At 51.5% G+C, this 24,955-nt stretch overlaps 1 protein-coding gene across 2 annotated transcripts in view; it reads right to left on the reverse strand.

Moving 5' to 3' along the window:
• KCNN3 (potassium calcium-activated channel subfamily N member 3) overlaps positions 1–19,772 on the reverse strand; it is a 125,221-nt gene extending 105,449 nt beyond the window's left edge. For both annotated transcript variants that reach the window (XM_016221660.2, XM_016221661.2), the window contains exon 1: positions 18,867–19,772. In XM_016221660.2, coding sequence (XP_016077146.2) covers positions 18,867–19,772 — 906 coding nt within the window. The remainder of the gene's footprint in view (positions 1–18,866) is intronic.
• Positions 19,773–24,955: the final 5,183 nt, after the last annotated feature.

The following is a 24,955-nucleotide window of genomic DNA, read 5'->3' on the forward strand; positions in this document are numbered from 1 at the left end:
GCCAGAGCCTTGGGCAGAGATCGGCGAGGCTCCAGGAGGGAGGCCCTGAGGACCAAGGGCGGGCCGCCCATGCTGACCAATTCCTGAGCATCACACTGGTGTCGCCTTCAGTGAGGCTGCTGTTTTGAAAAGTTCCTTCCCAGTTAGCTAGTAAGGATTGTTCATGTGAACCGCACCACCAGAACACCCCAGCATTGCCTGATGACTCGATATCCTCAGGACTCCCCTGAACCCCTCAAATCTAGGACAAACTCACCATCTCAACCATTTCCCAGATCTCCATCTCCTTTAAAGGCAACACCCCACCCTGTCATGGCCATTCTGTCCCACAGCTTGTCAATTAACAATAGTGGCCAGCCCCGGTGGCCAGGTGGCTCAGTTGGTTGGCGCTTCGTCCTGCACACCAAAAGGTTGCGGAATCGATCCCCGGTCAGGGCACTACGGGAGGCAACGTATTGATGTTTTTCTCTCATATCTATGTTTCTCTCTCTCTTTCTCTCTCCCTTCCTCTCTCTCTAAAAATCAATTTTAAAAAATAGTAGCCATTTGTTGAGCTCAGGACATTATGCTATGATCTCATGTAATCCTCTCTCACAACCACCCGGGGCCTAAGCATCATTACCCCCATTTCACACACGCAGACACTGAGGTCTAGGGAGACCAGGCAGCTTTCCCAGCTGCACAGCCTGTCAGCACCAGAGCTACGATGTGAGCCCAAGCATAGCTGGCTCCAACACGCTGCTGCTGTTCCTCCCCTATCTTTGAAACCGAGCAGGAATAGGGTGTATTCCATCTTCCTGGGGCCTGGCAGGAGGCCAGTGCTGAGCCCTGTGGGTTCCAGAAGGAAAGCCCCCAGCCAGGGTGGCTGGTGCTGGCGCTGAGCCACCGCGCTCCCAGGGATCAGCAGGCTGCGTGAGTGCTCACAGCTTCCCATCCTCCCCGCAAGGGCTGTTTTTCTAAAGCTGAGCAGTGAGTGGATCAGGCCACGGCACTCGCTTTGACCTCCACACACAACCTAGTTATCCAGCGTAGAAATGTGTGAAACCCAATGTTGCCTGCTGCTGAAAACCCCCACCTGCTCCCACATCTTCCCTTTGCCTCTAGCCTGGTTCAAGCCTCCACTTCTCTAGAACTATTGCAATAACCTTCTAACCAGCCTCCCTGCTCTGAGCTTCCTCCTGCGATAACCCATCCTCTGCAGTGACTTGACCACACCACGCTCTGCTCAAAGACAGAATACAAACTCCTCAGCCTGCTGTGCAAAGCCCTATGAACAACGGCCACGTCCACTGCCAGTTTTCTCTTCCCAACACTTCCAGGAAAACCTTGCTCCTTTGTCCCTTCCTGAGAACACCTGGCACTTTCCAACATTGGGCCTTTGCCCAGACTGTCCTTTCAGCTTGGATTCCTCCTTCCCTTTTGCCTCATGAAACCCCACGTTCCTTCAAGGCCCAGCACAACCCCAGTTCCTCTCAGAAGACTCTAGGCATGAAGGGTCACAGATGTGTCCTTGGTGTGACGCTGCACCTCTTCAATGCTCTTGTCACAGTCTACCTCGCTGCAGAGTGGTGGCAGCCTGACCACCCCTCAACCATGTATTGCCCATCTCTGTGCCCCCCAACATTTCTGTGGTCAGTGCCTGGCACAGAGCAGGCGTCAGCGGAAGTTTGCCTGTAGAATGTCCCTGGAACTTCAGTAAGTGGGTGCAGACCCTTCCCCAACAGCAAGTCCTCCCTGGGGCTAGTCTGGAGCTCAGAACAAATATTTACTTCCTGAGGTGGTCGCTGGGGAATCCTGGCCCACTCACCCGAAAAGGATCCCAGCAATGCCCAGGCTGACGCACTCAGACGTCTCTCCCCTGCCAGGAAATCTGCCAGTCACCCAGCTTCGTCTCCCACTCACGCAGCACAGAAATAATAGCCTGCATTTTCCTGCAAACTTCTTCTTCCCCAAATGGAGACTGTAGCTCCACCTGATCCAGGAAACACAAAACAAGAAGCAAAATGGAGCAGGCCTGGGAACAGCCATGTGGCCTCACAGGGGCAAAGGAATCCCTGGGTTCTGCCTCTCCCAAAGTTACCATTCAGTGCCGGACCGAAAGTGCATCATCTGGCCACCCCCCAGTCATCAGCACATCGCAGGTGACAAAGCATCTTCCCCACACAGGGTCCCACTTGGTCCACATCACAGCCCACCTCTGGGGAAACCCCACTGTCCCATTTACAGATGAGACCTGCCAGGGTGAAAGATACGGAGACTAGAAACAAGTAAGCACTCCCCCAAGGCAGGACTTGAACTCAGGTCTTCTGGCTCCTGGTCCAGAGCCCTGGGTGACACAGGGCTGCCTCTGAGCAAAGGGTAGGGGGAGTAAGGGATTAGAATGTACGCTGAGGCCGATAACCAGCCTCGCTTTGTTCTTGTTTGTCCTCAGACAAGCCTTCAAAGATGAGTCATCTAAAGCAGGGTTCCCAACCTCAATGCTAACGACATTTGGGGCAGGGGAGTTCTTTGTTGTGGGGACTGTCCTGTGAGTTGTAGAATGTTTAACAGCACCCCTGGAAACCACCCTTACTAGCTACCTGGGAATGAACTTTTCCCCAGCCTCACTGCAGGCGACCTCAGTGTTGTGCTCAGGAGCCAGGTCTTCATGGCTGGCCGGCCCAGGCTTGGTCCTCAGTGCCTCCCTCCACCCAGCATCTACCCACTAGGTGCCTAGAACATCCTTCCCCTAGTTGTGACAACCAAAAATGTCTGCAGACATTGCTAAATGTCCCCCCAGGATCAAAATCACTCCAGATGAGGCCCCCTGATCAAAAGCATAGTTAGATCCCAGGTCTCATGAAGGTGGGGGAGACCCCCCCCTGTTCTCACTCCACCCCAGTCCTCACCCCAGCACAGCTCAGACGCCGCCTTCAGCACCATCGCCTCCACTCCGGGCAGAACCGCCCGCCCACAGGCATTCCCTCCTTCGCCTGGGAGGGGGAGGGAAGCAGTATTTGTTATGCGTCAAGTCACTGTGCTAAGGTGAACATTAACAGCACTTCACAGAGCTGCAAGGCAGACACCATTACCCCCATTCAGCAGATGGACTCAAAGATGAGATCATGGAGTCCCACAGCCCGTCAGGCTCCGGGTTCACATCTGGACCCAAGTCAGAAGGCCCAGGCTGCCGAAGCAGGGTGCCCTTGATCAGCAGGTCCCAAGACCCTCACCCTCCAGGCCCAGGTCCAAGCATCGAACATTGGCTGGGAGAAGACCTTAAAGGCCATTCCTGCACCCTTGCCCCACTCTCCACCCAGCCGCAAAGGAAACAGAATGGAAACTATCTCAATAATTTTTCCCATTGATTAGATGTTGAAATGGTAATATTCGTATTATTTTGGCTTAAATAAAAAATATTAACATTAATTTCACATTTCTCTTTTACTTTCTTTAATTACTACAGGACAACTTAAAATTCCAGATGTAGCCCTGGCCGATGTGGCTCAGTTGGTTGGGCATCGTCCTGTTTACCCAAAGGTGGCCACTTTGATTCCTGGTGCAGGGCACATGCCTGGGTTTCGGGCTCAAATCCCAGTAGGGGGCGTGCAGGAGAAAACCAATCAGTGTTACACTCTCTCTTTCCCCCTCCCTTCCTCTCTCTCTAAAAAATTCAATTAAAAATCTTTAAAAAGAAATAAAAAATAAAATTCCAGATGCAATTCATTTCTATTTCTCTTGCACAGAGCTGTCCAGACCTTGCCAGGCATAGTCCTGACTCAGTGCCTTCGTATCACTATTTTCTCTTCCACCAGGTGCCCGCTCCAGCGCCCACCCCCCGCAAAGATCTTTCCTCAGATATCACCTCCTCAGTGAGGCCTTCCCTGACCACTTATTTAAAATCACTGGCCTGCCCTCCAAACTCCCTGCCCTCCCATCCCAGCTTTATTTTTCATCATAGCATTTATCACCATCTAACATAATATATAATTAACGTACATAGTTTATTGTCAGCTTTACCCACTAAAATGTAAGTTCCCAGAGGCCAGGGGGTTTTTATCTTTTGTGGGGGTTTTCTGCTGTCTTTGTGGTGCCTAGAATAGTCCTCACACATAATAGGCATTCAGTAACTATTTGTTGAATGAATAAAGTTATCTATTTCCTGCCTGGGTTCCCTGCATGGCTGGAAATTTCTCAAGAGCAGCACCAGGCACATAGTAGATGCTTGACATATGGCTGTTGAGTGGCAGGCTGACCTGTCACCAGGCTCACTGGGGAAACAGAGGCAGCTTAGCTGAGTCATCCCATGGAAGTTAAAGGCAATTACCAGGATTCTTGAATTGTCACTGTGTCTCCTCCCCCACCACCTTGGCTCCTCTCTCCCCACCCCCAGGAAAGCTACCCTCACAGCAGTGGGTACTTCAGAGGAAGGTACATTTTCTTTCCTTCCCATCAATTTTTATTCTCCCAGTGAGAAGACAAATCTGTTTCCCATCTACCAGAAGGCCCTGAGCCACGCTCCTTACATTATAGTAATTAAATCCCTGCTGATAGGCAGGTTCAGGAGCGGACAGGCTTCATGCCAAGGGCTGGCCTGCAGGGAGGAGGCAGCAGGCAGCCAGGCTGGCCAGAGGGGCTATCTCTCGGCTGTCTCCTGATAGTGAGAAAATCCCCTTAGCCACAGCGCCTTTTTGGGTTTCACTCACCTCCCCCAGCCCACCCCTCTGAAATGCACCCTTTGAACAGCAAAGTGCTGCTTCAGCTCAGGTGCCACAGCCTTCTTCCCGTTCGCTCCCGAATCCCAGCTGATCCTCACGACCCTCCCGTGAGATGGCCAGTGGAGGAATTACCATCATCCTCAATCTCACTTTTTCCCATTTTCCAGATGGCAAAACAGAGGCCCAGAAACCAAGTTTCCCCACTCCTAGTCCACGGCCTTTTTCTTCACCACAGTCGTTACTGGTGCTCCAAGTGGGCCCCAAACTATGTCCATGCTTTATACGCAGTGGTGTCGCATTTAATCCTCAGAACTTCCCCCGAGAGACGGTTATGATGAACCTCCAAGAAAATAAAATCAAAGCGTTGAAGCAACTTGCCCAAAGCCACACAGGCAGCAAACCCAGATCTGTCGTGTTAAAGCCCGTTCCTCTAGCACCAGGCGATACTGCACGTGTGTAAGAGGCAGAGGGCGGCAAGCTGAAAGAAGTGAAGGTGAGATGGACCTGCCGGGAACCAAGGGCAGGGACAGGCAGAAGGAATGGAGACTGTCTCAGGTTTGTGGGTCGAATCTAGGCCCTGTGTGTGAGGTTCTGTCTCCTAAAAATTCATCATACCTGTCAAGCTTGTTTAACAACTGCCTCCCCACCAGCCTGTGAGTGCCACGTCTTGCTCAGTGTTTAACCCCAGAGGCAACCAGAACACCTGTTGGGAAACAGATTGATTGGGGGTAGAGGGGGGTCCTGGGATAGACATGGAAAGGGACCAACAGAGGAGCGGGGGACAGTGAGTCACTAGACTTTGCCTGACACTAGACTGGGAGTAGAAATGAGGGCCATATGGGCCCCGGGAGACGCCTGCTGGCCAGGCCAGCAAACAGATGGTGGGGGAGCTCAATCTAGCCTGCTGGGTACAGAGTTTATAGTCAGACAATGAGAAAATTAACAATAAAAACAGCCAGCATTAACCAAGCCCTTTACCATGAGCTCAGGGCAGCGTCTGTCTCATTTGCTCTTCACAACACATCCCCATGAGGGTGCAACCACCATCATCCTAGTCACAGATCTGGAGACTGAGGCTCAGAGAGCTCAGTTTTCTCATCTACATTGCACAGCCGGGAAGCTGCAGAGCTGGAACAAGAACACCAAAGCGCTCGCCATTGGCTGCTCAGGGGACCCCTGCAGAGCCCATGGGAAACTATCCTCAGCCCCAGGGCCCAGTCCTCCCTGTCAGTGTACCCAGGGCTCCTGGAGAGTCAACAACCCTCTGCGTCTAAACTGATGGTGTCCCCCTTCCGTCAGAGCTCGAATCATCTCCTGAGGCTCTGGGTGAGGCTGGCAGGGCGTGAGGGTGGTGCGGTGAGGGTGGCACAGTAAAGGGGGTGGGGTGGGCCAAGTGGAGAGCTTGGGGAGAGCAAGAAGAGCTTTTGGGCTCAAAAGAGCCCAGGTCAGGAAGTGATCTGCAAAAGCATGTCTGTTGCACAGGGCATGGGGCTTTGAATCCCAGCTCTACCATTCCCTGGCTGTGAGACCCAGGGCAAGCGAAAGGAGACTGTTGTGAAAATTAAATGAGATGAGATGTGTGAGAAAGCACATAGTAGGCCCTTAGTAAATGTTCATGTTCTTCTCCTCCCCTATCTATCCCTCTTTTCAGTCCTGAATAAGACTTCGTGTGCCTTGGAGTCATTTCTATGGAAAAGGAAAGAAGTTTCCATTTTATGAGAGTGGCACATTCTCCAGAACTGCTGGGGCAGGAGTGTTATATATGATCCCCTCCACCTGCGAGGAAACCCTCATGACTCAACTTCCATTCTGGACGTGCTCTTGGCTTAAATCAACTCCATTTCACTCCCAGGAAATCTTTCCATCGCTGGCACGCAGTGTGGACCCAGTCTGGCATCTTATGCCAAGGTGTCCTCCCACCTGGCCCAGCACCATTACTGCCCAGGAGCAGGGGAATGCCAGGTCCAGCCTGGAGCAGGAGAGGTGGGGAAGCATGGGTCCAGCTATGGGGGACTTCATATGATCCCATGGCCACTGAGCTCTAGGCAACCACCAAGGACGTCTGCCATGGGCCAGCACTGGCCAGAGAGCCCTGGGGCCCTGTCGGTGCCAGGGTGAATCCTCCCCCTCCCCCCTCAGCAAAAGGAATTAGTGCCCCACTTTCCCAATAAAAAGGCCACTGCTCAAGGGCACACAGCGAAATAGTGCACAGCTAGGATTTGAAGCCAGCTCCGTGTTGAAAGTAAAAGAGTGGGTGAAGAGCAACACATTTTGGTGAGGACAGACCCCTGTAGCTGACAAGTCCTCCGGTCTCAGACCTTTGCATTCCTGGGATGCCGAATGGGGCCTGCCACAGAGCTCAGCAGGACTAATACCTGGAATTCCTGGATTCCAGCTGCACCCTTGTCACTTACAATGCTGAGTGGCTTTGGACAAGTCACACAACTTCTCTGGGCCTGGGGTCCTGTAAAGAGGAGTTCCTACCCTGCCTTCCTCACAGAGCTGGGAGGCATACACAGGGGCCCTGCACACCTAGGTTGGCACACCTGATGGGCCTGTCAAGTTTAGCCATTCAGGGAGGTACGGTGCCACATTGGGCCAGATATGCTACCAGCTGCCCCGGAGGAGGCCTCCTCTGGGTCATCCCACCAATGCCATCCAGCTCTGAGCCCCTCCAAAGGCAGTAACGACCCAGAGCAACACGCTCACCCCAAGCCCTCCTCTCAGAGGGAGGAACCATCACCTGTCAGCGGCTCTGGGCACTCCCACATGTGGGAGCTATTCAGGAACTAGCTGAGCAAGCCAACATCCTACCCAATGGAAGCCAGAGAAGAAAGAAAATGGCTAAGCCCCAATTTGTTTAAATCAGAAATCTTCTTAAAAAGAAGAAAAGGCTCTGCAAAAATCCTTGCTGGAGGAACCTGGCAAGGGTGAGGGCAGGTGCCAACTGAGTAACAGCGTGAGGAAGAACTACCATTTGTTGGCAGTCTGGAATATGCCAGCCACTGGGCTGGCCACCTGCCCAACCATTATCACGTTTAATTCTCACCAGACTGGTGAATGCTGCTGCCTCCATTTACAATTGGAGAAACTGAGGCTCAGAGAGTTTGAGACAATGACCTTACGGTCACCCAGCACCAGGAGGCTGGGCCAGGACTAGCCCCCAGTGCAGGCTCTTCCTCTGGCAGATCACTTGCCTCAAGCTAAACACCAAACAACAGCCAGACAGTGCCCGGGAGATCTCAGGGGCGGGCCAGCCCACTCAGCCCCTGTGGGAGTGTCCTTTAAGGCAGCTTTCCTGTTCATTTGACACTGAGCACCATGCCTGTCCTTTAAGAAAAATACCCAACAAGCTGACTCAAGAATAACAGATGCCAATTAGCATATTATTTCACACATTATCTGCATGGTGTTCATTTAGTGTCACCAAGGCTCCACTCAGAATACAACCCTGGTTACCTTGCAACCAGGCCTTGTGGAAAAAAATAAATAAATGGCCTCCTGGCAAGGCCAGCCCTGATCCCCTGGCATGTCCCTCCCTTGCCCACAGCTCTTTGTGCCCCTTAGCGCCCCTTGGGAGAGGTACCACCTGCCACAGCAGGGGGGGTAGACAGAACCTGGATTCACAAGCCCTGCAACCTTTTGAATTCAAGAAGGTGGCCTTTGCAAGCCCTGAAGGAAAAAATAAGGTGCAGGGAAGTCCTAGCATTTCTTTTCTTCCCTGGTCTGTCCCAGGGCAGCCTCCTGGTGGCCCTGGCCCATTGTCCTGTGCTCCCGGACTCTCTGCCTGGTCATCATGTGTCCCCTGACTGTCCTCAAGGTCTGGCTGCCTCTGGTTTGGCTTCATGGGCTTATTTCTGTTCTCCCTCCACCTGTCCCATTCCCATGTCCACACCCAATGAGCTGTGCTCAGGCCATAGATCACTGACTCCGAGTGTAGAATAACTGGGTCCCATGAGGTAAGGAGGCGCCAGAGCCCAGGCCAGACAGCCCTGCCTTCCAGAACACACCCTGTCTCCCTCTCAGTGTGCTCACTCACCCACAGAGACCCATCCAGAAACATGACTGTGTTCCTTGGCACCCAAGGTGAGGCCATTTGATTTTATGACAAAGGGGCCATGTAGCACATGTGCTCACCTCTTCCAGAGCCCCTTCTACACCACCTGTATGGAGGGGTGACCTGCACATTCATGCCCCTCTCTGGTCCTCAGGGTGGCTGTGGGTTAGCAGGAGCATCTGGTCTCATAAGAGCAACAGCTGGCAGACATCAAGGGTCACTGTGTACCCAGCTCTGGATTGGGTGCTATGCCATAGGCAGGGGCTGTGATTCACTCTGAACATCTGGGAAATTGGCTTCAAATTCAGTAAACTCTGTGAGTTTATGCAGGTATGCAACCGAGGCTGTATTTGAACCCAGAGCACAATCCTTCAATCACCATGGCAGGCTGGCTGTGTCAACTAAGATCGCCTCTTAGAGAAGAACAGAATCAGGTCTCCAAGGCCTGAGGGTGCAGAACTCTGAGCCCCGAAAATTACAGATATCAACTGACTAGTAAATCACCCCTGTGCCCTTGCCCTGGGCAGGAGTGTTTTGCTCCCTGCTCAGAACCTCCTGGGATGAGACCAGCCCCAATAACTTTTCCAGACTCCTCTTCCCTCCCATCCTGTCTCTGTGCACACCAAATGACAGGAAGAGCCCAGCTCCATTCCCTACTCACTCTGCCCCCTGCCCAGGCTCCCAGTGTTCTCGTATTCAGTAAGTGAATATGAGACCCTCCCACCCTGTCTGTGACCCTCCCATCTTGGTGTCTAATCCTTCAGGGGCCACCTTGCTGCCTTCAAGGAGTCTCCCCAATGTTCCAAATTATGGACTCCTTCCTCAGTGATTCCAACACCAACACCAGAAACCACAGCCCACCCGGGGTGGATGGTTCCCAAGTGAAGGCTTGACTCCCCTGAAGAACACGAGTTTGAGGACTATGGCTACTGTCTCTGCGATGAAGCATGACAAACATGTGCTCAGCGGAGTCAGAAAGCTTTGGAGCAGGAAGGGAGTTCGGCATCAGGGTCTGGCCTCATTTTTTACAATGAGAAACAAAGACCCAGAGAGGTAAACGGACTTGACAAAGGCCCCACAACAGAAGCAAGAGGGGGAAGCACCTCCTCAGAGCTCCCTCAAAGCAGAGACAGGCTTTTCTTTAACATTCATTGCCAGTGACAGAGCTAAACAAAGCCTCACGCCAGGGAAGTGGGAAACTGGGACTCAAGGATGAAGAAGAAAATTCTAGAACGAGGGATGGAAAAGCCCGTGGAGGTTCCCTCATTCAAATCCCAGCAGAGGTCCATGGTGGGGGTTGGACCAGGGAGACAAGCCCTGTGCTGGAGGCTGGAGCTCTGGTTCTAGAACCATCTCTCTTAGATGGGCACGTGGAGTAAGTGATTCAATCCCTTTGTGGCTCAGTTTCCTCCTCTGTGAAATACTGATGATTATATTGACTCCCAGGGTCATGGTGGGGTCCTAAGGAACAACAACATGAAAATACCTGTGGGATGTAAATGCCGAGCCTATGGGGCTCACCCCACATAAGCAGTCCTGCAGCCAGTGCTGGAGAAGGAGAGGCTCAGGGAGGGAGGGTAAGAGGCCCCGGAGCTGTGTGCAGAAGTGTCCCACTCAGTTTGGGGCTTACTGGCTCACTAGGGGTGGAGCTGTGGGGTTGTAGGGGAAGCCAGCAGTAGTCCAGGCCTTTGAAGGATGGACTCTTGTTCTCTCTGTAACGCCCACAGCTCTCCTTCCCAGCTTTGCCAGCATGGCCTGGGGGAGACAGCATCACCAGGCCTTCAGGTGGGGAGGCATCCTCAGCACTGACCATGGCCTGTCCACAATCTCACACTAGACCCAGGTCGCCCCCAGAGCCCCTCCTTACCCTGGCCACCCCCCAGGATGCTGTCTTTTCTGGGTACCTGCGCTAGTCTCTCCCATCCTCCATCAAGCCCTATCTCTTGGTAAAATTCCTTCTGTCCCAACATTTCACATCACTGGTCTCCTGCTCAAAAACCTTAATTTGTCTCTTTTAAGAATGATAAGCAAACAAGCAGCATCTGACCTCAGTGTGCCCCATACCTCTCACTAAGTGGCCCAGCCCTGGCACTAGCAGCAGCCAGTTTGTGTTCAAAGTTTGGCCTCTCCAGGGCACCTCCAAGCTGAGCACAAGTAGTAGCCATATGTAGATCATTTTGTAGCTCATGCCAGGTGGCCCTCGGCAGACCATAGGTCACAGCTAACCTTGACCTGCACCTCCCTGGAGGTTTCAAAGCCAGCATACCAGTGGATAGCTTTAGACCACATCAAAGCATCACCCCCCAATCACTTCCACAAGCAACACACCCAGGGGTGGACTCAGAGGGCACCAAAGCCCCACAGAAGTAAGTTCCTCCTCTGTGGGGCGGACTCCTGCACAGCTGATCCTCCATGGTGGTCAGAGATCACAGCAATCACGGCTTAACTACAACAGGAGGGGTGTACACAGCCCACACGGTGGGGCACACTTCAAGTGTCCAGCTTGGGTGATAGGGAAGGTTGTGCTACCAGATTCTACAGAACACCTACTACACTAGGTCACTCTACCAAGCCTGGAAGGCATAGCAGCTCTACCTAATACATAGAAACAGACACAAGGAGGCTGCCAAAGTGAGGAGACAAAGAAACATAGTCCAAGTGAAAGAACAGAACAAAACTCCAGAAAAATAACTTTAAAAAATGGAGATAAGCTATCTACTAGATGCAGAATTCAAAACACTGGTTATGAGGATGCTCAATGAACTTAGTGAGAACTTCAACAGCATGAAAAAGGGCCAGTCAGAAAGGAAGGATACACTACCTGAAATGAAGAATAATTTACAGGGAATCAACAGGAGAGTAGATGAAGTCAAGAGTCAAACAAGCAATTTAGAATATAAGGAAGCAAAAAACACCCAATCAGCAAAAAGAGAAAAAAAATTCACAAAAATAAGGATAGTGTAAGGAGCCTTTGGGACTTTAAACATATCAATATTTGCATCATGGGGGTGCCAGCAGAAGAGAGAGAGCAATAACTGAAAACTATTTAAAAAATAATGACAGAAAACTTCCCTAACTTGATGAAGAAAATAGACATACAAGTCCAGGAAGCACAGAAAGTACCAAACAAGATGAACCCAAAGAGGACCACACCAGGACATATCATAATTAAAATGTGAAACGTTAAAGACAAAGAAAGAGCCCTAGCTCAGTGGTTAGAGAGTCAGTCCATGCACAAAAGGGTCACAGGTTTTATTCCCAGTCAAGGGTACGTACCTAGGTTGCAGGTTCAATCCCTGGCCCTGGTCGGGGCGGGGTGGGAAGCAACCAATCAACGTGTCTCTCTCACACTGATGTTTCTTTCTCTCTCTCTTTCCTCCTCCTCTTCCTCCTCCTTCTCCCTCCCTGCATTCCACTCTCTCTAAAAAAAAAAAAAAATCAATGGAAAAAATATCCTCAGGTAAGGATTAACGACAACAGCAAAAAAAGACAAAGAGAATCTTAAAAGCAACAAGAAAAAGCAATTAGTTACCTACAAGGGAACTCCCAAAACACTGTCAGCTGATTTCTCAACAGAAACCTTGCAGGCCACAAGGGATTGGCAAGAAATATTCAAAGTGATGAAAAGCAAGGACCTACAACCAAAATTGCTCTACCCAGCAAAGCCTATCACTTAGAATTGAAGGACATATAAAGAGCTTCCCAGACAAGAAAAAGCTAAAGGAGTTCATCACCACCAAACAAACCAGTATTGTATGACATGTTAAAGCGTCTCCTTTAAGAAGATGAAAAAAAAAAAAAAAAAGATTTAAAATTGAACAATAAAATGGCAATAAATGCATGTCTATCAACAATTGAATCTAAAAAACAAAGTAAACGAACAAGCAGAACAGAAACAGACTCATAGATACAGAGAACATTTTGACGGTTGTCAGATGGGAGGGGGGTTGGTGGGATGGGTGAAAAGGTGAAGGGATTAAGAAGTACAAATTGTTACAGAATAGTCACAGGGATGTAAAGTACAGTATTATTGACTATAGGGAATATAGTCAATAATATTCTAATAACTATGTATGGTGTCAGATGGGTGGGAGATTTATTGGGATGATCACTTATTAAGTTATGTAATGTCTAATCACCAGGGTGTACACCTGAAACTAATTAAACAATGTATGTTGACTGTAATTGAAAAATAAAAACGATTTTAAAATGGAAAAAAAAAAAGAATCATAAGCAATTTATCCAGCAGCAGCAGGCGAGGAAAAAGGCTTAAACTTGGGAGTCAAATGAGCCTGGGTTCTTACCCAGTGTGGTCACCCACTAGTGGTGTCAGCTTGATCCCGCGGCTTTATCTACAAAGGGGCCTTGACCACCACCTATTTCCAGAACTCTCGAGTGTACAGCTGGTCTAGAGCTTCGCAAATGGTCCCTGCCTCCCCTTCTCCTGTCGCCCAGCGGCCTCCGTCGGCCCAATGCAGAGCAGTCCCTGCCCCAAGCCCTTCTTCCCTCCTTCCCCAGCTCAGCTCCTGGGGTGGAATGACAGGGTGGCAGAGGGGCACCTGACAACCCACCAGTCTCCTCCAGACTTTCCTCACCAGAAAAAAAGGCAGGAGAATTTTCCTTCCCTGAGAACAGCATGGTCTTAGAATTCCCCACCCTCATTATTTAAAGAGAAATAGGTGGCTTTCTTCTTTTTCTCTCTCTCCCTTTGGGGTTTTAAAAGAAAGAAGAAAAACAGCTCCAAATGAACACCCTGGTCTGCCTGCCAGAGCTGAGTAGAGCGGGCTTTCATCAACATACAGCCGCCCCCTCACAACCCCCCCCACACACTCTCTCTCACACACTCATTTTCTCCTTCAAATGTGCTTTACAAATAACTGCACCAAAACCAAAGCTTTCTGTTCTGATTTGACATTTCCATCCGGGCCTCGGCTTCAGTACACAGGTTACTCAAATCTCATTTCATTTTGTTTTTCTTTACCTCATGTTATTTAGAGCAGATCTTTGGACCATGGCCTCACAAGAAGGCTCATGGAGGGAAATACAAGGCTCTCACCAGCTTTCTAATTAGCCTGCGCAGCAGATAAATGCCCCAGTGATGATGCCAGTGCCCAAGCAGGGCGATGCTGTCTGTGGGGAAGGGAAGTCTGGGCATATTATAAAGTTTTTCCCGGGACAGTTATAAATAGTGTGATGACACGCCAAGGAGAAGCATATATAAAAGTTAGCTGTCCCCTCTGTGGGTTACAAATGGTTGACTCATTGCAGACTGTCCACAAGGTTATAAATAAAGTCACCACTACCCTGGGTAAGAGAAGGGCCTCACTCTCACCTTCCCAGAGCTGTACTTGCCCTCCTTGGGCCAAGACACTCATTGTGACCGGTGAAGAGAAATTGTTTCCCTGGGGGCCCTTGGTACCTGGCTCTCGGGCTCCTGCCTATAGTCAATGGCTTATAAAGAGTCTCCTGCCTTCTGCAGCTCTGTCCTATAGGTCATCCCACATGGAGGGTCCATGAAAAGGAGCCTGGCCTATTCCTACTTTCCTAACATGCTTGACACCACAGACACGAGTGCCCTTACGCATCTCCTCCCCAACATCCGGACATTCCCCACAGCCATGCGCCTGCCCCACAGTGGCTCCTGGGTCTGGCAGGAGGTGAGGCCACTCCCCAGGTAAGCCCAGCTGCGGCTCTGCCTTTGTGTAGACAAGACCTCCATAACCAGTAGGGCAAGGATCAGAGGAGCTGGAACAAGAGATCCTACCCTATCATTCAGGCTAGAGGCTGGGATGGGCTCACTGACCCCTATGAGTTGCCCTAAGGGACCCCATTCCTCTTTGAAGAGTGAATGGCCAGGGGACCATGCTCCCCTGGGCATGCAGAGAAGCCAGGCCTTTTCAGGGTGGCTTCCCACAAAGTGTTCAGAAGATGAAAGTATGACTAGAGATGAGAAAGAAAGCCATGCATGGGAAAGACAGGACAGCCAGGTAAGACTGTCATACCAGCTCCTCTGCCCATGGCCTGGGTGACCCCAGCAACAAGGCCAAGCAGGGGGAGTGGGCAGAGCAGAAGAGCAGGAAGTTGGTGGAGCAGGCAGAGGTGGGCACAGGATGGGGCAGGGAACCAGCTCTGTCTGGGAATTGAGACTCATATGGATTGTGAGGCCAGGGGTGGAAAGTGGTGTGAGGTTGTGCAAAATTGGAAACAGAGCCACCTGCTGCACGAGCATTCCCCAGCCTCTCCTGAGATGACTCCAAAGCCTGAGGTCCCTGAGAAACAAGGTTCACCTGTGACTGGCCAGCTGGACAGACTGAAGAGGTACCAGCTCAGCAACCAGCAGGATGGCAGGGTGAGGTCCAGGAGGCCACAGCCTGGGGAGGACAGGGAGGGCAGGCTGGGCCTTGCCCAGCCCCAACTCTGTCCAATCTCGTGGAGATAACACAGCAGGCAGTGTAAGGCAACGGAGTGGGTGTGCCTCAAACCAGCTCCGGGAGAAAATAAAGAATGCCAAGAGGGACTCCCTAAATCCTCATTGCCCTACTCCTAACTAACACTAACATGCTAGCAACTATGTCACTAAGGTTTCTCAACAGGCTCTCTAGACCTGAGCATGTCATGATGTCTAAGCCCTCAGAGTAAACTCACCTATTAAAAACAAACAAGCAAACAAACAAACCCAGAGTCCCCATTCAGTTCAGGGGTAGTCCAGACCCATTAGGAGCCAGCTCAGGCCATCTCTGGCAGTTCTCTGCAGGGTGGCCTCGTGGCCCTGGATATAAGAATGAACAGTTCTCGGGTTATCTGAGCCCCACCTCAAACCATCTTCCTTCCCCTGTCATCGCCTAAGGCTTGTGAAGGGGGAACCAGGACAGCTCTGTTCCTATTTCTTACCTCCTCTCACTGGCTCCCTTTTGCATTAACTTTGAATGCACTTGGGGACAGGCCATGCTCATCTCAGGAGAGCCAGGCCTCCTGGTGAATTTCTCCCCCAGTAACAGATATCAGTCAAAGACAGGCAAACAGGAAGGCCACAGCTCCATGGGGGAAAGCAGAGAACTTCAGAGAGCAGCAGCTCAGGCACAAAGTTAGTCGTCTTCAATCACTTGGAGGGGAAAAGTGTGTCCCTCTCCCCAGGGGCCTTGGAGTGGGAACTGCCACCATCGGTGCAGAATTACCCAATCTGACTGGGGTGCCTGAGGTTACCCTATCTATCCTCCTGCTTCCAGACAGACAAAGCCAATCAGACACACAAAGTTCTCCAGCAAAAGAAATCATCACCCATCTCACCCGCAGGTCCGCTAACAATTCTGAGGGCTCCCAGTTGGTGGGTCTTCACCTTCACCCAAACCCTCTGGTCACAATAAAGTCAGTTTTCTCCACGAGGCCTGGTAACAGACGTTCACATCCCCTACAACAGACCCGTGTGGAGAGACAGTTTCCAGTGAGAAGGCCTTGTCCCTTCTCAGAACTTCTCCCTCCAAGATACAACTTCTCACCCCATCGACAAGTCCCAATCTGTTAAGGCCCCAACTAATTCTGGAGCCAGTTAGATAACAGGAAAAATATATTTCTTTTCCTCTCATCAGTATCATCATTACTAATAACAATAATAGGTTCGTTTATTGAGCAGGGCTGTATGGAGTGCCCACACTTGGCCTAACTCGCTTCTCCCCACTTGACAGCTGGGGAGACAGGCTCACAGAAGCTACATGGCTTGTCCAAGATCACACAACTAAGAGCGGCAAAGCTGGGATTCAAACTTCAGTCTGATTCTTTAAAGAAATCCTATTTGCCTCCAGGAGAAGAGAGGGATAGCCACCTTACCCCCTCCTGGGTCCACAAGGCCTGACATTGGAGACACCCAGAGAGTACTTGTTTCATAATGACTCAACGTGCAGATGGATAGACAGAAGGACTGATGAATGAGTGAGCAGGTTAAAGTGAGCCCTGCTGATCATAACCAGCACCAACTCCAAGGTACACAGGAAGTGGCCATCTCACCGCCTGAGGCAAGCAAGGCCTTTCCAGTTGCCGCCCCCTCGGTGCTGCCATCAACCAGAGGGTCAGCAATTTAGAAACAGGTAAAGCCTCGCCCCTTGGATCACTTCGCCCTTCTCCTTTCTCTGACTCTGGGGAAAGCCCTCTCCCTGAACACTCCATCAGCATGGCACCTGCTCCTGGCCCTCTCCTGCCCACAGCAACCCTCTCGTTGCATTAAGATAAATGTGCACAGACCGATCACACTGGGAACTATGTCTAAGAAGATTTCTGACCATTGGGGTCATTGAAAGGGGAGGGGCTGTCTTGCCTCTTCCCCTCAGCACCAGCACTTGGGCCTTCATCAGTTTCCCAGCAAGGGCTCCTGGTCCCCAGGAGGTGACTGGAGGGAGCCAGGGCTCTGCTCAGAGTGGCTGCCAAGCCTGCTGAGGGAGAGTCAGTTCTAAGAAGGCAGCGAACAGAAGGACCTGCAGACTCAGAGGCTCATTACAGGGAATGACTAAGTGAGCTGCGATTCCAGGGGAAACCCCACTTGCTTCTGCTTGCTGAGGGATTCAAATCCTGGGCAGCCCCCTTTGAGCAGCCAGGTTCTGGAGGGGAACCCTCCACCTGGAAGTCTTGGCACTGGCTACGAGGTTGTCACACAGGTCTGCCCCAGCCGTCTCCAGAATGGCCAAGTCTGCCCATCCCCTGCTTGAGCTCGAGGCTGGGAATGGGGGAAATCCGATCAGCACCTCCTAGGTTTTAGCGGCTGGATTTCAACAAGGAATGTGACAGTCTCGCAGCAGCTGTGCCCAGCCTGAAACAAGCTCTATTTGAAACCTCCAACAGCTGAACCCCTCCCAGCTACAGGCAGCCTGCCCAGCCATCCCCTGCCCAAAATGACAAATAAGTGAGAAATGCAAGCAACAAGGAGGCGTGCGCACACACACACACACACACCAACAAATTGGGGGTGAGGAATAGATGGGAAAAAAATCCACTTGTCCTATGACTCCCCAGGTCTCCAAGCCTTCCAGCCCACAGCAGGCAGAACATGAACAGAGACCCACCTTCCTCAATCCCCACCGCCTAGGAGGACGCGAGTTCCAAGCCCCCCTCTGGGAGGGAAGCGGCCCTCGTCTCCCGCGGACTGAGAGGCTGGAGCACCCGGGCCGGCTCCCCCACCAAGGCGGGTGCTGCCCGGCTCCCTGGGCGCGCACTCACACACTCACACACTCGCGCACACTCAGCCTCACATATCCCCAGAGAAGCCGGGGCGGGAGGGGAGCACCGGGCTGAGCCAGGGAGCGGGCTCTCAGGGATGCCTGGGAAGCCCTGTCATCCCGTCTGAAGGAGAAGCACTACGCCCCCCTCCCCCGGGCTGGTGCCAAGGCGGTGCCCATCTGCTCTGCCCGGGGAACACCTGTAGCCATTTTTATCTGGGGATGTTTATAAGGCAGCGGCAGGTTTATTCTGAGTCCGCTTTCCTGAGGGAAAGAACCGCTGATTTCCTCCACCTATATTTTTATCCCAGGTCCCCGGGAGACTCAGGTCACGGGTGCTTTTTGATTTTGCCCTAAGTCTCTCAGGAACGAGGAGGGAAAGAGAAACTTGGAAAGAGAGGGAGCAGACAGAGAGAGAAGGGACTGGCATGGAATCCCCACCCCCCACCCAGACATTTATTTCTTTTTTATCCTCAGGAAAATGGAGTGGAGCAAGGAGGAGAGGAGAGGGGGGGAAGTCACAAGAACTGGCAAGCACATCAAGGCAGAGTGTAATTAATTGGTGCGTTAAGCCGCTGGGTTATGCGTTAGTACCGGTGAGCCAGGAGGAAAAATGATTTCTCAGAAGGGATTCTTTAATCCTCTCTAACACGGAGTCTGCAAATTAGACACAGTGTATGGGGATGTCCTCTCACCAAGGAAACGAGGAATGAATTCTCCCAAGATTAAGAAGGAAAACCATGGGAAGTTAGAGTGTTCAATATAATTAAGCAATCGCCTCCCCCCCACCACCTCTCTCCCCAATCAACATCTCTCTCTCTCTCTTTCGCTCACTCTCTCGCTCTCTCACTCTCTCGTTACTTATATATTCCTTTTGTTCAAGGTATAAAGAGAAACCGCAGCCCCTACCTTTGAGTACAAACCCCAAGAGAGCTCGGTCTCTATCACCATAACAACAATTCCAAACATCCCAAAAATCAGAGCATAGTCACTCAGTCGCTTTCTCTTTTCAAACAGGGCCCTCCTGTGTCCCAGCTTATAGCCAATGTTTTGGTTTTTCCGCTTGTTGGCTTTGGGGAAGGTGGTGCTGCTGGGGGTGGTTCCGGCATGCTGGTGGTTGTGGGTGGCATTGGGGTGATGGAGCAGGGTCTGGTGGGCATGGTTGTCCTCCCGGGAGGAGATGATGATCTCTGGGGGGTTGCTGGGGCTGAAGAGCTGGAGGGGTTGGCCCTCAGGCTCAGCCTCGATGAGGTTCCTCCGGGAGGCGCTGAGGCGGCTGAGGGGCTTCATGACCCCACCACTGTACTTGCAGGAGCTCATGGCGATCTCTGTGAAGGGGTTGCTGTCCCGCCGGTGCACCAGGGGGCTGGCCTGCCGGTGCCGGCTGCCTCCACCAGGCCCACTTGTGGCTGTGGAACTTGGAGAGTGGCCAAGCAAGTGGTCATTCAGATTGAGCTGGCTGCCTTGCCTGGAGGAAGGGTGGAGGATGGCGGTGGAGTTGGACAAAGGGGGGGCCCTGAAAGCGGTGGGAGAGGAGTGAAGCAGGCCAGGGTGGACTGGCTGGCTCTGGAGTTGGGCGAGCTGAGACAAGGGATGCGGTGGCTGCTGCTGCTGTTGCTGCTGCTGCTGCTGCTGCAGAGGCTGAGGCTGCAACAGGGGTCCCGGGGGCTGCTGGGGGGTTGCTGGTGGTGCTGGCGGTGGTGGTGGCTGCTGTTGCTGCTGCTGCTGCTCATCCCCGGAGGATGGACAGGGGCACTTGGGGTCTTCATCCAGGTCCCCCACCCCCGAGTCATGGAAGTGCCCAGAAGTGTCCATCTTGGGACCAGGCTGGATTCCCTGCAGCACAACCCCCCACCCCAAAGCCACCCTTGCTCCAGAGATGTCCTCAAAGAGAACCAGGCATCCAAGCTCCCCACCAGAGTGTCTTGGCTCCAGTCCTCTCTCTGTGGCTTGCTCCGCTCTCTGGGGCTGCTTGGAGTCCAGACGCTGCCAGTCAAGAATGCATTGTACTGGGCAGGAAAGGAGGGCAGGAGGGGAGCTTGGAGGAAGAAGAAGAGGGGGAAAGAACTCTGTCTCAGGAGGTGGTCCTCTATTAGCATGCGAGGCCAGGCTCAGCTTCACTCCTCGCTGGCTCTATAGCTTTGCTCTCCTCCTCCTGCCACTGTTATATTGTAAGCCCCGCCCACTTATTAGCAGCCGGTCTCATTGGCTTGGCTTAACTCTCCCACCACCTCCTAACCCCGCCCCCGCAGGCTCCTCCCAGGGGCGGGGCCTCCCGCCCTCGGCTCCGGCCCCTCCGCCGCACTGGGCGGGCTGGGAACTGTAGTTTGCGCTCCCCGCAGGGGAGCTGAGCAGCCGCCCCCTTTCCTCCGACAGGTAGAAAGCGGGGGCGCAGGATGGTAAGGGATGTACACGCACGCGGGCAGCGGGGAGGAGGAGCACAGAGCCCCCCAAGGAGGGGAGCCGCGCACCCTCATGCGAGGGCAGGAAGCGGGGGAAGACAGTTATTCATGGCCAGGATCTACGATAGGTGGTTTCACACATGATATCCCTTTACGTCTTCCAGACACCCCAGGAGCGTGCATTATGTTCCTACTTTGCAAACTGATGCTCAGACACGTTGAGTAACAACCACAAGGTCGTAGATCCGGAAGGGATCCGCGTCCTTGTGACTCCAGGTGGATAAGCTCACCTACTGAACGCCTGCAGTCCGCGTGCAGGCGCCTGTTATCCCCAACCCCCACGTCAACCCTGTGAAAACAGCATTCTCCTTTTACAGACGAAAACCGTAAAAACAAAACAAAAAAATCACTCAGGCACAGATAAATAACTTACCAGATGTCACCCAGCTTGTAATTAAGGGTGCTGGGACTTGAACCCAGGTCAGTCTGACCCCACACCTCCTGTATCATCTCCCAGGTTGCCTTCCCACTATGATGCTCAGCACAAAGTGGTTGCTCCATAAATGTTGCTCAAATGATGGGTGGGAAAGTGCCAGAGAAAAGCTGTGGAGGAGGAACTAGACTCCCAAAGCAGGATGTGTGAAGTAGCCCATGGCCCCAGCTGGGCGTGGAGTCACCAGAGGGTCTGGCAGGAAGACTAAAGACCCCCATGATCGCTCCCCACCTGATCTGCCCCATGGGGCTCTTCGAGTCAGAGTTGGGAACAGCTGCTGGCTACCCAGGTTCAGAACCATCATCAAGTATTTATTAAGCTCCCACTGTGTGCAAAGGGAGTTTGAAAGAGATGGGACCAGAGCAGAATTCATTTCCATTTCTATCTGCAGCAGGCCTGCTTCTCCATCACCCCTTAGCCTCTGTCCAGCTGCTGCCTGGATAGGAAAGGGGAAGGGTGGGAGAGCCATGCACACACACACAGATACATGCATGCAGGTGCACACATGTACATAGGTGTGCATACACTGGCCCTTAAACATGCTTTGGCCCACATACATGGACATGCACACACATGTGCACAAACGTGCACACACTCAGTGAGCGTCTAAAACAGCTCTCCTGAACGGTAAGCAGCAAATGGCCAGCTCAGGAAGGGGCAGAGCTCTCATCAAATCAGCCCATAGCACCCTCTGCATCCCAGTTCTCACCTCTTCAACCCCCTATCTGCCTTGATGATTGAGAGGTAAATATTACCTGTTATATAAGCACAACCCCAGAAACCTGAATAATTGCAATTACACGTAACAATCTTGATTATTGTTATTATTATCAATTACATAGTCATCCCTTCTCTCCCTTCCCCCACACTACACATCATAGCACTGGGGCTCAGACACAAGCCTGGGGTTCCAAGTGTTTTCCAATGACCATGCAGGCCCTCCAGTACCCCACCCCACCCCACCTCCCACACACACCCTCCGGCATGCCCTGCTTTTCCTCTCCTTCCCTTTGGTCTTCTTGGTTTCCCTCCCTCCATCCCCAAACACAGTCACCTGTTTGGTTTCAGTGCTCCAGATCACATACTTAGGCTTCATGATTTCCTAATAAATTATTGTTACTATGTTGTTAATAGCAGACATGTGCTGTTAGTATTGGTTCTGAGTGCCAGTACAGTATCTGGGCTGTGACAGACTCCAGGCCTGGACATTTCTGTGACCACCATAACCTGCCTCTGCCTCTGCCTCTGCTGGCCTTGCTGAGCCAGCCTCTGCCTCCAGTTCCTGTGGCTGTGCCAGCTGGATCCCAATGGCGAATGTTAGAGTAAGTCCCAATATCATGGATGGGCATAAGAAACAGCTGGGCATGAGAGAGGTCCAAACTATGCCAGAGCCAAAGATCAAAGGGAGATTCATCTGGAAATGGGCTGGAGCTTGACAGCTAATGCCACCAAAGCACCTCATGCCCCTGGATACAGCCACCCCACTGGAGTGGGAAGAGAACAATGTCATGGTTACAGCTTGGGCTCTAGAGTCAGCTACCCAAGCTGGAACCCCTTTCTGCTACCCATTGGCTGTGTGGTCACAGGCAGGATCCTCAGCTTCCCACTCCATGAAATGGGAGCAATAGGGTCTCTACCTCAAGGGGTTTGGGAGGATTAGACACAAGTCAGTGTGAGTGGACTCTCCCACAGGCCCATACATGTTGGCCTTGAAGCCCTCAGTGGTGTGCTGGAGCTGGCTGGTACTGGACATGTTCACCAAACCCAGTAAGGAGAAGGTAGCCTTTGGCCATACCAGCTCCATGTCAGCCAACTTGGCCCCTGCCCTTCTTTCCACACTCATTCCTCACCGCGTTCCTCTTTAAGTGCCAGCAACACCAGCTTCTTACAGTTCCTCCGTTAAACCAGGCTATCTCACACCTCCACGCTTTTGCTCATGCTGTTCCTCTGCCTGGCATGCTCTTCTCCTATATCCTCTCCTACACATTTCTTTTTGTCCTTCAAGACATGGCTCATGGGTTTTCTTTCTGGAAGGCACCAGCATGTTCCCCAAATCCAGATTAGGGGCACTTCTATATTTTCAGTGCCTGATGCTCACCTCAATTCCTATCTTTATCAAACAGTATAGCTGTTATCTCTGTGTGTCCTTTCCCCCTAGACTATGACCGACTTGAGGGCAGGAATGATGTCTGCCCCACCGCTGTATCTCCAGGGAGCCTGGCATCTAATAGATGCTTAATAAAGACTAATTGAACTGAACTGAACTTGAAACCTGAAGAGGTTATTTATAGGCAAGTAAGAGGAAGTAATAGTACTTTCCGCAACAAATAATAACCACAATTTCCCCATTCCCCATCAGCAAAATGAATGATATAGAAAAGCTGAGTCACTCAGCTTTAAAATCCCATAATCTGTGATTTGTGGAATTTGTTGCCCCCAAATGTAGAACTGACTAAAAATAGGTTTAAGTAAAGTAATGATATGTGGTTTATATGGCTGTCTTTCCCATTAGGCTATGAACTCCTTGAGCACAGAGAAGGGGTCTAATTTTTTTCTGTATCCCCAGCACTGAGCAGGGTGCCTGGTCATGGAAACATTCATTAAAGTTTTATTGGATGGGTGGGTGGGTGGGTGGGTGGATGGATGGATGGATGGATGGATGGATGAGTGGATGGATGGATTGATAGATGGGTAGATGAGTAGGTGGGTGAATGAGTGAATGGATAGATGGATGAGTGGGTGGATGGATGAATCAGTAGATGGGTGGATGAGTATGTGGGTGGGCAGGAATGAATAGATGGTAGATGGGTGGATGGGTAGATGAATGGATAGATAGCTTTAAGATACAATAATAGACAATAGTGGGGTTTTTAGAAAAACCAGTGGTGTTAAAGGGATATTCTTAACCTTGCAGGATAGACAGTATTATAAAGATCAACCACACCCTCCCTCAGACCCTGGATGGTTGGGTCAGAACTCTGGGCTGAAGAACTCAACAGCCCATCCAGGTTCAGTCATTATTGTGTTCTTATCTAGGAGCTTTGCTACTGGGTCAATTAATGTTTTAATAATAAAAACAACCCTTGTGTTTGCATAGCATTCTATAGTTTTCCAACTACTTTCACATAAAATGCTCCATTTGCACCTCCTCGCAGTCCTGGAAGGCAGGCCAGGAAGGTTCTATTGCTCCAGCCCTTACACTCTCACCCCAATAAACTAAAGTTTAAAGGTTTAAGTGACTCTCTCAAGGTACCAATTAGTTGTAGATTTAAACCTGGATCTGTCTGACCTCTAGACTTCTGCTCTTTCCCATTTGTGCTGCCTGGAACGCCATCCACCCCTTGCTCTGGGTCCAAGCCTACTAGAATTAATGCTGCCTCCACCCAAAGCCTTCCAGGCCACCCTTCCTCTGCTCTTTCCCCCCAATTTGACATTGTCTCCCTCTTCTGAATCCCCTTAGCACTGGATCTCTCTGGGGACTCTTCACCTCTTGCCTTGTACTGGAGTTGTCTGTGAATATGTCTTTCTCCCCTGCTTTTAATTTACACCATAAGCTCCTTGGTGATAGGAGCTTATGGTGTAAATTGTAAAACACACATACACACAGCCCTGCACCTCACCCTGCACCCAAACTGTGCATTGAATCAGTAAGTGAGTGAGTGAGTACATGCATGAGTGAGAATTCAAGGCACTTTGACCTGGACACATTGATCGGTCCTCACCAACACTACTGGTCACAAGGAGTGCTGATGGGTAAGTGTAGGTCTCCTGTCCATGCTTCTTTTGTCTGAGTTCCTGAATGTCCAGACCCTGGGGTGAAGCCTTTCATAACTAAAGCCCACCCACCCTTCCCCAAACCACAGTAGAAAGAGCAAGGCAGGGCTACAGCACATTCCACCTGCCTCCAGGCCACACACCAACTCTTAGCCACCTCTAGGTGCTGAGTCTGCTTTAGCTTCACCCTATCACCGCCAGTATCCTGCTTTGCTGGAGAAAAACTGAAATTCTTGTGTCTTACCTGGGTCTTTCTATAAAGGGGACATACAGCCCAACATCCTACGTCCTGGCACATTCACTGAGGGACTGCTCTGTGCATATGTGGT

This window comes from Miniopterus natalensis, chromosome 19 (assembly GCF_054644295.1).
Source record: "Miniopterus natalensis isolate mMinNat1 chromosome 19, mMinNat1.hap1, whole genome shotgun sequence".
Taxonomy (NCBI): domain Eukaryota; kingdom Metazoa; phylum Chordata; class Mammalia; order Chiroptera; family Miniopteridae; genus Miniopterus; species Miniopterus natalensis.